Genomic DNA, 16,945 nt, shown 5'->3' with positions numbered 1-16,945 from the left:
CTCTGAAGTCACATTAGGAAAGAAAAAGGCAATCAAATTTTTGAAACCTCTCCAGCTCCCTTCCCTGCTTGCATTCTACATCAGCAGCTTCTACAGTTAATTACTTTTCCTAATTACCATTGCCTTGCACAATGGTTAAACTGGCTACGTTCAGCTGGATCCTGAAATCAACCAGTATCCCATCACTGAAGTGGAGTGGAAGTAGAGGGAAGTAGTTTTTTATTTGAGAAGTGGCCTACTAAATGGAGTGTACCACAGGAAAAGAGCTGATGGGTCTCCAGGGAGCCATACTTTGAGCTCTCTCACTTTTATCTGTAGCACCAATTAACAAATGCCAAAACACAAGGACCAGGAAATCTTATATCTAAAGTGAAATAGCGAAGCCCAGGTTTGAACCTTGCTGAATGATGGCAGCTAAATCCCATTACTCTTCTGAAGGGGCTCCTTCATCTTAATCTGACCTTCTGGAAACCTTTGCTGCAGCCCTTGGTGAGGGCCAGCTTTAACAAGGACCAGTTTCTGGGGGTCCCTCCGAGCAAAGCAGATTTCTTACAAGGTTGCAAAGGTACAGCTTTATCCATTGAGGCACTGTAGTGCCACAGTTACACCCACCCTTGGCAACACAAACCTTGTGAAACTCAAGGGGGGCTGGAGACATGATTTCTTGCATCTCCTTCTCAATCTTCTTCATGTCCAGGTTCCTCTCGTTCTTCTTGGCAGGGGAGCTGCTGCCCTCAGTCTGTCCGTCCACGCAGCTGGAGTTGGCTTTCCTCAGCGGGCTCATTCCCGAGGGGTTGACAGAGTCCAGGAGCAGCTTGCTGCCCTCCAAGCCCAGGTTGTGCACGCTCCCTGTCATGATGGATGCCTGCAGGGCGAGGGCACAGCTGAGGTCACTCTGCTGAGTCAGCAGCAGGAAGAGCCGGACCACGCGGCCGCTCCAGCGCCACAGACAGCACGGCCGCACCCCTGCTCCCATTAATCAGAAAATAAGTACCAAGAAGCTCTTCCTGTAAGAGCCATTCCCAGACCTTGGGATCTTGTTTCCAGGTCTATGGCTGAGCTACTTTGTGCTCTCCACCCCCACCCCAATAGGGAGTTAATCTCAGAAGGAAGCATTTGTGAAGCACTGCATTATTTTCCATGAGCCCTTCTACACCAACTGGGCCAGGCAGGCCTCATCTTGTGCATGAACCATCTTGAAGCAAGGAGGACTAATACACCATTCTCAGGGAGCTCCCAGAGGAGCCAGTGTCAGCCTGGCTCTCCAGCCTAGCTCTGCAGGCTGCAGCTCCTCTCCAGCATCACACAGCACTGGCAATGGCCCGGGGGAGTCAACGCCTTGGACTCCACTGAGGGCAATTCAGCACAAAAATTAGGATTTTATCTGTCAGTAAATAGGAGCTGTCACTGAGGAAAATTGAGTTAAAAATATGAAATTAAGTAATATTTAAGCCTGGTCATCCTTGATAGCATCCATTAAAAGATGCCCCTAAGTAGTTTGGACTCCATTTGGCAATGCTTTTCACTAATGAGATTATGTTGATCAAAGCTAACAAAGGAGTCAAGAATCCAGTCTGTGGAACCTCAGCTGGCTCCAGGTCATAGAGTCCATTTAAACAGTGTAATGAAACCTGTAATTTCAAAGTTCAAGTTCAAAGGGTCTGCAGTGCCAATAAATGCCAAAAGGTAGAAGAAATTAAAGGAAAGGTATGGAGCAGACAGCAAAATTCTTCAACACTAAATGTGGCGAGTCAAAGAGCAATAGCTCCTGTGCACAGGGGAAATATCCAACTAAATCTCAAATCAAAACCCTCCAGCTCTTTGCTCCAAGGTGGAACAAAGGCAAATAAAGAGAATTATGGTGGCAGTAGGAAAATGCCAGCACTACCCACGTTATCCTAAGAAGGGTTGGATAAAATACAGAAAACCTTTCATCTTTGCACTTTTCAGGTCTTCACACATGACTTGATCAGCTCGAGTTTGGGCAGAACTCAAATACCTGTTAGGTGGAAGGACACTGACTTACCACATACTTGAAAGGCAGACTAACAAACAACAGCACAGCCAGCCAGGGTACATTTGGTCACTGCCCTCTGGTAGCCTCAGCCCCCAGCGTGTTGTGCTGTGCTGTCCCAGCACTGCAGAGCCAGGGAGAACAGAAAGGTCTGTGCATACCATGCCACTGCCCTCTCCCACAGGCTGCAAATACCCCAACCAACCAGGACCCAACAGCAGCATTGGGCTCCTTCTCCATCCTCACAGCACTTAAATCCTCCTTGCAGCATCATAAAAAATTTCCTAAATTTTTCCCATAAGCTTTAGGTTTAGTGCAAAAAGGGCAGTCCCAGACTTCTCCCGCCTGTGGCTGCTCTGCATTGTTTATCCCATGTCTTGGCTGCCCTCAAAGAAAAGCAGAGATACACTTTACTGGAAAAAGCCTATTCCTTCCCATACTCATAGCCTGGAATTGGATTCTGACTGTGTGTGAACCTGTTTGTAGGCTATCATGGGTCACTGGCATGACTCCTCTTCTTATTTAAAAGCAAAGTACGAAGGGCCAATTTTTTTTTTTTAATACAAACAAATCAAATCTCTGACTGTCATAAAACCACAGGAGGCTGAGTGTTGGGGCTAAGAAAGCTGCAATACAGCAAAGGCCCCAATGAGCTCTGCACATCCCACAGCACAATTCACAAAGGCTGAGCACATGGAGAGGGAGTACTCTGGATTTGATAAGAGGGGAGTTGAACCCAACAGATTCCTGCTAAAACTAGAGCACTTCCCTTATGTCCTCAAAACTTTCAAAATATTCTAGAAACCTGCTTAATACACAGAAATCCTAGAGGTGCTCAGCTTTCAGTAAGATTCCTTTATATGTTTAAGAACATTTCTGTAACTGTCAAAGCTCCGAACAGCATAAAACAGCAATTGCACCACGGATCCCTGGAAAACAAATGAGAGCCCAACAAATCCTGTCTTTTGCATTTAGATACCACCAGAAAAGAAATATTTATGTATCATTTTAGGGAGGCACTTACTCTTAAGCAGTCAAAACTGCAGTTCAGAAAGGTTGAGAACAGCTGCCTAAACTCATTTCTAAATACATTCAGATCCAGGAAATAAGTGATCAAGGGAAAAAGTTATAGTCTGAGAGAGCTGAGGATTTGGGATTTTGAGTGTGTTGTGGGATTTTTTTAAGTCAGCATTTTCTTAAGCAGTTAAGATAATAAAAACAGCATTCCATGCTTCAGCACAATAAATTTAATTGAGATTTCCTCCTCCACTTACAGTTGCTAAGGATCAAGGAGGAAAGAACAATTAGCAAGTCCCTTGTCACAATACAAACCAAAACAGGACTTTCCTCTTCGACCTTCAATTAGTCAGAAGTTGCCTTTTTTTCTCTGAAGCCTCAGCTATATTCAAGTGTACATAAAACCAGTCCCACTGGGAGTGATGGAGGGCATGACCCAGAGAGTTCTCCCCAGTCCTCTGCACCTGAAGGGCACAGGGAGAGATGGTCTTATGGGGTCCTCCTCCTTCGCTCAGGCTGTGGGAGCTGAACTAGGGAAGGGAGCAGCACAGGCTCCATCCTGCCAGGCAGGTTTGCTTCCTGCTGCTCACAGTCTCAAGGGGGCCCTTTATTTGCATCCCATGACTTGGAAATCCAGGCTCCTCATCCTATAACCGGACACAATAACATGACCTCCAAAGCATTTTGGATAAAGAAAAGAGAAAGTGGTTTGTGAAGAGAGGAAACACCTTTATTTCTGCAGGAAGCAATTACTTTCTCAGATTTTTCCATGGGGAAGGCTGGCTGAAAAGCTTCCAATTACCTATTTCACTGAAACGGTTTCCGGCAGAGTGACAGCTGAATGCAAGGTACGTGTGTCTGTCGGCACTTGAAGCAAGCCAAGCTTCAGTCCCAGTGGGGGTCTGTGGGGCTCCTCTTGCTTGGCCTTCAAGTGCTTGGGACAGACAATATCTTTCCAAGCAGAGGGTTTACCACTGGATAGGGAAGGCTTGCCAACAGTCATGTGAAGATTATTGGCCAGCAACGGTTTGTGAAAAGGGCGTGGAGTTCCTGGCAGGCAAGACATGGGCTCAGGGAAAGAGCACACACAAGCAGATGTCTAATGAGGCAGAGTTACCCATTAGCACAAGGCCTGACAGGAATTAAACTCAAACCCTTCACACCACTGGCAGCTCAGGGATGTTGTGGGCAAGTAACATCTGGGGAAACAGTCTAACATTTATGGAAAGAGCAAAACAGTCAGGTCAGCAACAAATTCAGAAAGTGATTTACCTCAATCTCCCTCAAAAGTTCAGACTGGCCGCATGTTTCCAAATCCTCCAAAGCTTCTCCAAAAACACGCCAAAAATTGTCCTCATGAGTGGTCTCGAGGCCATTTTGGCGGTTGGGGTATCTGTTGTAACGTAGGAACCAAATATTGTCAGCACTCTTCTGCAGCGGGGTGAAAGCTGCAAGGCTACAGCAAGTGTCTCACCAGTAAAAGCAGACTTGAAGAATCTTCATATACAAAAGCAAACAATATGAACTTTTCAAACAAGAGTCCACATACGAGACCTCCATGCATTTACTAACGGGGCAAGTGTCCTTCAAAGGAAGCATTAAGTTGGTGTAGTAATGTCAAAGTTCAAAGGGTAAATTAAAAAGTGCCTGTAGGAAGATTGTAGGTTTAGGAAGACCTTTTGGTGAAATAGAGAAGTGAAAGAAAAAAGGATGCATTATGGGTAAACCAGGAGCCTCAGAGACTGTTAGTACAAAGGCTGATGGGATAGAGCTCAGATCTGAGACACAGAACACCTGAGAAGAGAGAGAAAAACACAGAGGGTAACAGACATGGTGAGAAAATGATAAATACATTAGGTCTCTATGAGAGTAAATAATGCAAAGATGTATATAAAAATGACTGCCCTGGGCTGGACAAGCAAACGCACACTACAGCCAGCAGTATCAACAGTGTCATGTACAACCCATACAAACCGAGTTTCATTTGCTTTGGGATGGCCAGGGAACTGAGCTGTTACTTTCAGGAGGTCTCTCTTTTTTTTGCTGTATAGCAGTCTTGGCACTTACAGCTGTGTAAAGTTTGCCACCAGTTCTGTCTACAACAGAGAGTAAGGTTAGAGAGAACCTCTCTCAAGCTGGTACAAACACAAGTTAACGTGACCACTGTGTGCTGGGGGTTCTGCAATTCCCCACCTTGGCAGTTGCAGCACTTTTTATCTCTGACCACAAGCCAGGGTCAATTCTCATATCTCTAAATCAAACAGCAATTAAACATGGTGAAATCCGCTGAACAAAAAAGCAGGTGATGCTGGAAACTGCTTACTGAACACCAGACTGCAAAACTCAGACCACCAGTGCTCTGTTCAACAGGAGCCTCTTGAAGGATACTCTCTGTGGTGTTAAATCAAGATCATGATAAACCCATTAATGAGTCATGGGAAGAGCCCCAAGGGGACAGTGATATTGGAGCAGCCCTAATGCATCTTATACATATCTTATAAGGAGCTGCATGGACAATGCTCCAGCTCTGCACCATGTGTTAGTATCTTGCATGGTTTAATAGTCTTCAGCTCCACAGACAGGAAGGGACACTCATTCACCAGAGCCACTCAGCAAAGTTAAAACATTTTACTTGAGTACATGTCACAGAGAGCTTGGCCTCCATTAAATATATAATGACCCCTTGTCTTTTTTCAGACATTTAACGACTGCAAAGTCTTTAGCACACACTTTCCCTTTGATCCACTGGTTTAAATGGGAGTCTGTAGCAGGCAGAAACTCACTCACACACCCCTTTGCTCCTTGTGGGATCATGGACTTCCTGAAGAGAGCAGTACATGACATGGCTTATTGTATTTTAAATTCACCCCCTATCTTTCATCAGCTTTTAAAGGACAGGAGCCTTTATGCCAGGCAGAAAGGTCAAATAAACACCCAGCAAGACTTTATAAAAACAAACCAAAATTTCCCCCAAAAAGGAATTTTCTTATTTTTTCCCCTTACTCATTTCCTTCCTCTGCTCCCAGGTTCCCAAAGAGGCAAATGTCCCTTCTAGTTACCAGTCTTGCCTCTCAGAGCAGCAATACACAAACACATCCAGGACACAGATGAATCAGAATGGGCTCCCACATCACTGGGTCAGCAGGTTCTTCCAGGCTAAAGGCTGTCAGGGTTTGTTTTTCTCTTTAATAAAGAGGGCTCAGCAGCATGAACCATCTCACTTGCACTTTGACATCAGGGCTTGGAGTCCTCATTAGGGACACCGGGGTTTCAAGGGCTCAGATTTGCCAGCTTCAGCTGCCAGCAGCCTCGCCGGGAGGGAGCAGTGACCTCTGTGAGCTGGCTCTCGCTGAGAGGCAAAACAAGAACAAAGTCTCCAGCGCTGCCAGCCTTCCTGCCAGCTTGATCATCTTTAAATAGGTGGAAATGGCCATGAGATGTTCTAAGGGTTTTGTTTGGACAAACAAAAGTTAAGGAAAAAAAAATAGGAGAAAAAAGAACCGACAGTAACAACACGACACACACAAGTGTGGGGGCTCTGGAGGATGTTGAGGGGAGGGAAGTTTTGAAGCAATGGGGCTTTTCCATTATGTGTGGCTCAGTAAGGGGCAGCCTGTGGCCAAGGCAGATCCAGCAGGATTTCCACCCAAAGCACAGGGCAGCTGCAGCTGCCTCCCTGTTCTCAGGAGGTGTCACAGCATTTTCCCCATGCTGACTGAGCTGGGGGATTAATTTGACCCTGTTCACTCAGTGCAGCTTTGTTTGAGGTGTTGGAAGGGCCAAAGTGTGATGGAGAGAGAATCCAGCCACAGTTCTGGTAGATTTTAACATGGATATGCAACTTCACACTGGTCCTCCAAGAGTTTGGTTGGCCTCTTTTGCTTTGTGGCCTCGAGCTGATGTGAAGCTGCATCCTTATTCAAAAAAGCCTGGCCAACACATAGAGGGACAGCCCTGACCATGTCTATTTATTACATCTAAACTACAAAAATACTGCAGCCTTTACTTGGCAGGAGTAAGAAACATGGTAGGAACCTGTGGTCCATGCAGCTGAGACCACCCTAACTCCAGACACAAAATGTCACCTGGCCATGGCAGAGCTGTCACACAGCTACACTCAGGGTAACCTGGCAATGGGGAGGTGGCACAACACAGCTGGTGCACCACCAGCATCCTTCCCCATGGCTGCCTGATGTCAAGTGGGACATTACTGGCCACTCCATCCCATTCCCATGCCCCTTGTCCCTGTGCCTTGACAGCCATACTTCCAAACACCTCCCTGCCTCCTCCCACCTCTCCGTACCTGCCGGGCTTGTCCCAGTCATCTTCACTGAAGCTTCCATCCATGTAGGGGTAGTTTTTCCTGGGGTCTGCTGGAGGGGTGCTGCTCTTCTGCCTGCTGTGTCTCCACTCATGTGGATGGAGGGCTATGCCAGCAGCCTGGGGTATGTATGTACCTAGGGAAGGCAAGAAGGAGTGGAGGAAGAGAGAGGGCAACCCCTGGTCAGAAACCCCAAAAGGAGTAGAACATGCAGAGCCAGGAGAGCCTCCTTCCCTAGGTCCCAAAAGTGAGATCACATGGACTGTGCACCTTCCATCTCAGTCATCCAAAAGCAGTTCTTCCAGTCTCTTCTGGCTTTAACCAAAGCAGCTTCTCAGGATGTTGGCATGGGCTGCCCCATTTGTCCTTTTCTCCCCTGCTTCTCAGTAGTTTTATGGTGTAGGTCTGGAATCCACAGACCTGGGAGTACACATTCACACAGATGCAGATCCTGCCTCCAGCCAGTGCCAGCTGTGGTTAATAGCTCCTGTTTCCACACTGAACCCAGCAGAATATATGTAGATGAATCAGTCACTTCTAAATACAACAAGTTCTTCAAAGGGTAAAGGGAAGATCCTGACAAGCTTCCCACAGTGGTGGTAATAAGGAAAAATCAGCTTTTATCCTAAGAGCTGCCAGTCAGTTCTCTCAGAATTCCCAAGTCTTTGGGATCAGCTGGTGCAGATACAGGAAGCTGCTTCAGGGACATGTGTATAAAAAGCAAGGAATTGGATGAAAAACTCTGCTGGCTTGAGAGGAGAGGAGGCTCATCTATATCACATTTGACAGGAGATCAATACAGGCTGTTAGTATGAAATCAGACAAGTTTCACTACATCTGCCCCCATGGACTTTTCCATACTGCAGTGTCTTACTCCAGAAATGAACATCCATCACTACCAAGTCACAAGATCCTCAAGTCTCATGAGAAGATGCCTAAACAGAAAACTTCCAAACCAGACCATTCCTCAGCAGTGTCAGTGCCATCTGGAGTAGAAATAAATCTCCTGAGTCCCCTGCCCACCTCCTACTGCCCATTCAGTGTTTCAGAGAAATTCTCAGAGCCTTTCCAAGAAGCACCATATGCTCCCATCACACACTGTGCCAAGCAAACAGGAAGAAGTAATGGAGAAACAAGTAATCTTTCTCCTAAACAGCTACGAGCACTGGAAATACCCAAAGACAATGCCAACACTTTCTCTGGAAATGCCAAGGCCTGTTATTTCATTTAACTGATTGTTTCCTCTGTGTGTTTTTAAAAGTTAGACTTCTCTGCAGAAAGCCCCAGGAAAATTGCTTGCCAACATCTTACACCAGTGGGAAGCACTCACTGCCTGCCAGAGCATGACAAGGGCCCTGGATGCAGGTCCCTGCAGCAGGTGGGCAGCAGGTCTGGGCTGGGCACAGGGGCATGTGTCCAGAGCAGTCACTTGGAATCATTATAGATTCACCTCCTCCTTCCAGAGAGAAGGGTGGGATCCCTGGGATTCAGAGCCACCTGGTGGCATGTTCCCACCAGGCCCAGCGCAACTTCCCTGCCAAAAATCCTTCCTGGAGCAATCTCCTGCTGCTGTGGATAAACCTAAAAGCCCACAAGGCTGATCTAAAGTTCTCCATTTGGGGTGTAACCCCCAATCTCCAGGCTCTTTGATTCACAGGTTTCCCTGCACCCTGCCTTCTGTGCCATCCCATGGGCAGCCATCCATGCCCTTCTCCCTACCTTCCAGCACCCCTCTTCCCAAACAGCACCACTGCACCACCATGCAGCCAAATGCAATTACCAGAGAAGACAAGAGAGCCCCTGAAGCAAAGTTGCAGTGTGTGGATCTTGGGCAGCTTGGCACCAGCCTGGCTCCCTGGGGCACTGTGCTCAATTACTTGTTCTCAGTTTACCGGCAAAGCAATCACTTCCCAGTGTCCAACTCGTGTTAACATTCAATTAGATGGAGAAGGATTGCAGCATTATGAAGGCCAGGGGATTCCTCCTTAATGAAGCCTCCAGTCCCAACTGGGCTCCCAAATTAAGACTTCAGATGAAGAGAGGCTGAAGGAAGATGCAGGGATGGGGAAAGAGACACCTGGGCAGTGCTGTCCTTTGAACTTGGCCACAGTGCAGTGAGCCCAGCACACTCACACTTTGCAGCAGGACCCTGCAGCATCCTTCCCTGGTTTCATTCTGCTCTGGACAGGAGCCTTTCCACCAGTTTTCTGTTGTGCATTGATTCAGGATTTTGGTTTGTTTCAACACGGGCTAATGCTAGCTTACATCACTAAATCTGAACTGGTATAACTATTTTCCAGGGCTTTTCTCCAAGTAAAAATATGTTCCCATGACTAGAGTATCCTCCATTCCAGTTCCACATCTGCTAGAAGCTACAGCTGAATAAACCTGACCTTGAAGACATGTGTTCATCTGATCATTCACTAGAGAGAGATACTTTCTTGTAGTTTTACCTTAATTATTTTGTTAAGCAAGTGCTTCTAGTCACAAGACAATCTAGTGGATTTTAAAACATCCTGAAGAGGATTATTATGTCCTACAAGGCCTCTCTGGAGAAATAAAAGTAAGCTATGGACCAAATACTCTGTAAAACATATGGCCAGTGAATACTGTCTCTGATTATGCGAATTATAAAGTGCTGTAATGGTTTTGAAAATGATGAGAACAGTATGATGCCATATAAGCCAGAAAATATGTGCCAATAAAAGCCTAAACAGATACACCAACTCAAAGCACCACTTGAGTGCATTCTGAAATATATTTTGTTCCTTTCTGGAAGCAATAGGCCATACAAATGTGGTCAGGCCACAGGCTTTGGCTCATGTTCAGAGACAAGACCCAAACAGAGCAGAGACTCCTAAGAAAACACAACCCTGGCTTACCTTGGCTTCCATACCCAGCATCAATGGCAGAGCCGTCCCAGGACTCCACAGTATTGTCCACACTTGGAATTGTGGTGGAGTATATCTCAGACAGCTTGCTAGTTTTCTGGGAGTCTGTCAGCTCATCTTCTGGGTCACTCACTTCGTTTATGCTCCCCGACTTCTTGGGGTAGGATTCTGCAACCAGAAGATCCTGCTTTAGCAGGCAGGAAGAGCAAGCCTCAGGGAAAAGCTTGTGCTGACATGGGAGCAAGCCCAGGTACTGTAAGTCTTTAAAATACCTCTTTAGCTCTTCAAAAGTAGCTGAGAAAGGCATGTGCAATGAAGCTGAAAGGATTTAATGCATTACTCTTATCTCAAGCTAAATCAAGAAAAAATGCCTTTCTGAGTTTTTAGCACATGGAATACAAGGAGCAGCCATGGGGATTTGAGGATTACCACATATGAGAGAGTTGGGGCCTAATCTCAATTCACAAAAACATCTTTCTGTACATTTGGGAGCTTCCTCCAAACAGCCTTGCCCAGGGAAGTGTTGGCTCCTGCAAGCAATACCCTGTAGCCTCTCTGGACTCAGGGGGTCTCCTTTATACTCAGAGCAGCACCAGGGCAGGTGCTGGCTGCAAACTTGGCTACAAACAGATGTTTTAATTAGACTCCAATGACAACCACCACTGCTGAAGTTACAGCCCTCTTCCACACCTGTACAACCTCAGAAGAACTCAAAGCTAATCACCACCTCTCCAGAGTCTTCCACGCCTGTGACAACAGTGGAATTCCTGGGTGTGGTATTTTGAGGCAGAATTTCCCCTGATCAGGGATTGGAAAATGGGAGCTGAATGTGAATGATGAAGTTCAGACTTTCCTTTCATTATTTTAGTGCTAACATACCCTTATTATCATTATATCAAATTTCCTTTCAGGCAAAAGCTATGCAAAGAATGGCTTCTCAGCACAAGCACTTCTTTGTACTGAATATTTTTAAGTCCTTGTTGATTAGATATCTTGTTAGCCATCCACACCCTGGATCTCTGACCTGAGGGATAAAAAGCCCTCTGAAAGTCTGCATTTGTCAATGAGGACAGATTATTTTACCAAACAAAGCCTGGTGTCCTGAAAGTCCCTATTTTCCAAGCCTTCAGAAGATTGCTCACCATGATTAACTCAAGATTACCTTGAAATTTCAATTACACCTGCTTCATTCTCAGAATGATTAACGAGTTTCCAACAGGCACTTGCATGTCAATTATTTTACCAAGTGCCTGTGACAATGCTAAGTGTCAGCAGGGGGAGAAAAAAGCATTTCAGACCAAAGACCAAGATATTTGGCTACAGGGGAAAAGACTGGGGCCTCTTGAGGAGGAATCAACTCCCCAGCTCTGTCTCCGTTTGCCACATCTCTACTCCCTGCCCAGTCTTCATCCATTGCCACAAATCTGCAAACTGCTTTGAGTTCTATAGAAGTTCTCTGTATAAGAGTGATGCCACTTTTTCAGATGCAGGACAGGCATCCCAAGGGCTCTTCTTGCTTAGAAAGGTTTATCTCTTGATTTCTTCTAATTCCCACAGCACTGTGGGCCATTGGCTGGGTAAGTCCAGCCAAATCTACAGACTGTAGAAGCATGACACCAGAAAAAAGGAAAATCCTGGGGGTGGGAGAGACTGGAATGAAGCCAGGCACCTGGTACTTTCTGAATTGAATGAAAAAGCCTCTGTTTGCCTGTGGTCATGCAATCAGGGAGAAAAGTTTGCATGATCCCTCTTTTTTGCTAATCACCCTTCTGTCCCCAAAAAACAGTGACCCGCCAGTACTAAGTATGCTTCTGATTATTTTTTTGTACTCTGTCAACAACAGCTTCAAAGCCACAAGGAGTTTGGCAGGGAAACCAGAAGGGGATCTCTAAAATGAAGTTAGATGCTTTGAAAGATGATCTTAGAACCCCAAGCCAGGAAAAGAGGTGTAACACATTGATTGCCAATTGTTTTCAATAGTTGAATTAAAGATTGGGGCGGGGGGGAGGGATTCATGGATTCTGCCAACTCAGAGTCTCCTTGCTCATTTAGCAGGGTTATATTTTTTTAAAAAACCCCACATTCTTATACTTCCGAAAGTAACTTCTGTTTCACTTCTGTGGGAAGTACCAACACAGACAGGGAATGGCAACAACAGTTCAAGGTGTCAATCTGAACTAAAAATTACTATTGCCAATAAACCTGCTGTTTCATCTCTTCCCATCACCACAGAGAGGCTTTGGGTTGCCTTTCTTTCATCTGTGAGTCTGAATTTCCTGTTTTCCCCCTGTGCCCAGCCATGCCCTTGACCCCACTGCCTCCTCTCACCTTCCACAACAGGACAGACACCCCCCAGCAGTGCCTGCTCCATGGCCCAGGGTCCCTGCTGGGCTGAGCCTTCTCCCTCCCCACCCCAGCTTCTCAACTCACTCTCTGTCTGCTTCTTGATCTTGAGGGTGACGGTCTCTCCTGCCATCTGCAGCAGGTGAATGGCCTCGCTCAGCGGTTTGCCCTTCAGGCTCACGTTGTTGATGGCTAAGATCCGGTCCCCAACGTGGATGGCTCCGGTTCTGGAGGGAAAAGGCACTGTCAGGAACTCCAGAGAAGTAATTCCTCTGGAGTTCAGGACACTCAGCTCTTGCTGGAAGAAATTAACTGTCAGCACTTTAAAATGTATCTTGTTCCCTCTCGGTATGCTCTATAGCTGTGACTTCCTCTTCACCACGCACCAGGAATCTGGTTCTTCCCCAGCTTCCATGGGCACAGACACACAAATACACATGGGAACACACGACCCCCTCAAATCCCAAGCCCCTCAGGAACTGGAAATGCAGACCAGCTTAGAGACAAAACACTTCAATGCAACTGGGTTAAAAGCACAAGCATTTTTAGTTTGTGGAGTTCAACACAGTCATCAAACATGGAACTGAAGGACATGATCACCCTGATGGAAAGAATTTATGAGACAAACCTAGAAACCTATTGGAAAAAACCCAAACCAAAACAGCTCAACAAAATTGCTCATGTGTGTGCAAGCACGAGCAGAACCAGCTGCAGCTAATGATATTCTTAAAGCTCACCCTACTCAGCTACACCCCTGTGACTTTCTCCACCAGCTCAGGAAAAGGTTGTGTTTTATTGCTAAGCCATGTTCCAGCACTGGCTATTGCTCTCACCTAGACAAATCCTCAGGCTTCAGCAACAGGCGAGGAAACGAACAAGTCATGGCAATTCCCCCCCTTCTCCATACTTCCCCTCTGTCTGCTCACAGACAAAGGCCCACTTTACCTCTTCCCAGTGAAGCTCTGGGAGGAGCAGGTGGGGCAGGATGTGTCCACTGCCACGGCCACTGCCAAGACTGGAGCTCACACTCGCCACTGGCTGGACTGAGCTTCCCAAACTCACACTCCAGCTCCCAAATGCCAGCACACAAGAGCAGCAACCACCTCCTCCTCCAGTAATGCAGGAGGTTCTGCTATCAGGAACCTCTGTGATGGAGTCAGGAGGAGATGCAAATCTGTATTGCAATATCTTTTTGTCCTTCCTGGCTTTTTGGCAACTTGTCTCCCTCAGGCTGCATCTCCAAACTGGTCTGCAGACAGTTCCTGCAGAACTGGAATTTCATATATCAAGGCAGGCAAAACAGCTGCTTGGCTTTCCCCAAAGCATCAAAATTCTGTAGACACACTGCTGTGAAACTTCCACTATAAGTACATCAAAACAGGAAATGCAGCCAAGCAGCAGGCAGGACTGCTCAGGCTTCTGCTGCTGCAGCTGAGGTACTCAGCAGGGCCATGATGGCCCCACCAGCCACTAGATGTCCGTCTTGTCCCACCAAATCAGCCTGGAAAAGCTGTCAGGGAAACAAACATTTCTGTGTTCAAACAAATTACAGATGAAACTGGGACCGGAGGATTTGTCTTAAAAGTTTCATCTACTGTAGTCAAAAAAAGCAAGCTAAACTGCTGGCAGTTTACAGAAGATCCTTTTCTCATTGCAGTGCTTCAGCATGCAAGGGTTTCCTGCTGTATCCCTGAACCCAGCATGGGGACCCATCCATCCAAGACAGCAGCCCAACCACCCAGCCCTGAACAACATGATGGCTCTGCAGTAACTGTGAAAGTCTCTCAGCAGGGAAAAGTACAGCAACAATTAAAGAGAAAGGTCATGTTCAGCCAGGTATTTTTCTTCAAAGGGGAGAAAGCAAACTAAAGTCCAGTCATCTCAGGGCCCCCCTGTGAGGCCAGGCAGACAGAAGCTGAGCAGAACTGACAGAAAAAGCAGTTTCCAGCTAGCGCTTCTCAATTACTACCAGCAGTCCTTAATTCACCTCAAACACCCAAGGAGCCATGGGCAGCATGTCCTTTCTTGCTCAGAGGGGACATGCAAGAACAAAATTAAATAAGAGGTAAGCAGAAAGGTGTAAAAGGGGCTGCTAGAACTTCTCAGCAAGTACTGGGGAAGATGTGGCTGTATCCATGTTGTAGGGATTAACGTGGCACATGGGTAGGGTCACCATCATTTTTCCTACCTGCCAACATGGCTTGGTGCTGGATACTCCTAGACCAAACTCTCCTACAGCCACCCCCATCTACTTGAGTAGCTGGCACTAAAGGAGGCTGGTTTGGCACTTTAAAATGTCAGCAATAGCCAAAAATTGCTCTTAGAGAACCATTACACCTCAACCAGAATCCAGTGTTCAGCACACTCCCTTGGTCAAGAAGAAGGAAAACACAAGTCTTGTGGCACAGGCTTAAGCCATATGCAGGCACTCAAGGAGGGGACACAGACAGTAACATGGAAGAGAGCCATAGCTCCACACCACTCTAACAGCCTGAGCTGCTTTTGTAGGTTTCTGTAAGATCAAACATGAGGGGGAAAAAAAGTTCAAGGTCAAGATAAAACCTAAATCATCTGACACTGAAGCCTTTTTGACTTAGGCAGCCAGTCACCCACAGACAGATATGTGATAGAGCCCAGAGGACACCCTGCCTACCCCACTGCCAGCAGCCCAAAATGCAGTGCAGACTTTCAGTTGTGCCTCTACAAGAATGGCCTGTGGATTCCTGTTATCAGACACTGGGATCAGGCCCCAGTGTCAGTGCTGCTGAACCATGTCCTGTGCTCCAGCATGAGCATGGATTGGGATTTAAGTCCCCATCCTTCAATCAGAGCCTGGCTAAGGACATCTGTGGCACAGATAAAAGTAGAGATATCAGGAAAGGGACAATTTAGGATAGCACTAGGAGCACCCCTCTTCCCTTGACAAGGTCAAGTCATCTCCTTCTCTCACTCACAGAAGAAAAAAATGCACCTTTCCTGCAAGCAGCCTTCATCCCAGGGCTCCTCGCCCTCCCCACAGGGAGCCAAGGTTACCCAGAGACATCCCTGTGCTGCCCTGTCCCCATGCTGTTATCTGCTACTCAGCCACAGTGAGCATGCTGAACAGCTCCATCACTCTTCTCACAAGGCTTTTCATTGCTCACTGGCTGCTCTCTCCTGAGCAGAACTCAGTGGTGCTGCAGCACTCGCCTGCACTGCATCTCTGGGCACAGCAGTCACCGACGTGCGTCCGAGTTCAAAAGGGAACAGCCCTTTGCAAAGGGAACTGAGATCAACAAAGGTACAATGCTGTCTCCTGACACCTGACAACAATTTGAGCTGGCTGTTCTTAACCTCTCTCATGCTGGGTTGCAGGTACAATACAGAAGTGCTACATAGGAGAGCCTTGGATACGCTGTGGCTACTATTTTATAGGGAAGAAGATCAAACCCTACAGTGGCAGGCAGTGATATAAAATCCCCAACAAGAAGAATCACTAATGACTAAGTCCATCCCCTTCATTCCCAGGAGACACTGACCTTCTGCATTCTGCACCAAAGGGAAGCAATGGAAATGCACAGCAGTGTGCTGAGAACTCTGGGTACCCAATGCAGTAAAGACACGGAGCTGTTTCACAGTCCAGCTAAGAGGGAGCGTGGTCTTGAAACAGAAAAAACCGAAAGGCCAGATCTGCTGTCAAACATCCCCAAGGTCTTGCACTTTTCACCAGTTTGTTCAGGGTTTTTTTTTGTTGCTGTTCTGCCTGTCAGCAGCACAAAGTAAGAGACCCTCAGAGAAGCATGAGTCAGGGCTGCTGAAATGATCTATTTACAAGTCACAGCTCCTGTATAGAAAGATTAATTAAGATAGAGTGTATGACTCAGCTCCACTTATACTCTCAGGAATGTCCTGATCTTTTAAATCCCACACATCCACATATATTCAGACCCAGGTACACAGTAACTCCCCTGGTGACTGAAGGTAAACCTGTTCCTACATTTATTCACTATAAATGCCTGATGTTTGGGCACGTCAACCTGCACTGAGATACCTCACATGTAACATAGTGAGCAACAAGCCAGAACAGGTCAGAATACACCTGAGGTCCCTGGTTTCAGCAGGACACACCACTGCAATGGCCATAAGCCAGTTAACAACAGAGGAGACCTGGAAAGAGTCTATGGTGGTTTTGTAAGCAGGCTGGGCACTCTCCTGACAAAAGGTGTGCATGGCAAATCCCAGAGCAGGAAGCACCCCTGTGGAAGAGGGGCAAATAAATATGTATTCCTGGCTGCAGAATTCACCTGACTCACTGAGTCTGACTTTTCTGGAAGTGTCTCTTTCATTGCCCAGCAGCACAGCCCCCACCACTGCTTCATG

The 16,945-nt window shown here is 46.7% G+C and overlaps 1 protein-coding gene across 6 annotated transcripts in view; it reads right to left on the bottom strand.

Moving 5' to 3' along the window:
• The window catches only part of GRIP2 (glutamate receptor interacting protein 2), a 261,679-nt gene that overhangs the window by 6,092 nt on the left and 238,642 nt on the right, over nucleotides 1-16,945 (bottom strand). For all 6 annotated transcript variants that reach the window (XM_030227934.2, XM_050979132.1, XM_018915120.3 and 3 more), the window contains 5 exons: nucleotides 12,674-12,813; nucleotides 10,235-10,411; nucleotides 7,335-7,488; nucleotides 4,304-4,424; nucleotides 629-865 (listed from right to left, as the gene is read on the bottom strand). In XM_030227934.2, the coding sequence (XP_030083794.1) occupies nucleotides 629-865; nucleotides 4,304-4,424; nucleotides 7,335-7,488; nucleotides 10,235-10,411; nucleotides 12,674-12,813 (829 nt within the window). The remainder of the gene's footprint in view (nucleotides 1-628; nucleotides 866-4,303; nucleotides 4,425-7,334; nucleotides 7,489-10,234; nucleotides 10,412-12,673; nucleotides 12,814-16,945) is intronic.

This window comes from Serinus canaria, chromosome 12 (assembly GCF_022539315.1).
Source record: "Serinus canaria isolate serCan28SL12 chromosome 12, serCan2020, whole genome shotgun sequence".
Classification (NCBI taxonomy): Eukaryota; Metazoa; Chordata; class Aves; order Passeriformes; family Fringillidae; genus Serinus; species Serinus canaria.
The sequence above is the reverse complement of the archived record's forward strand: the minus strand, read 5'-3'. Positions and strand labels throughout refer to the sequence as shown.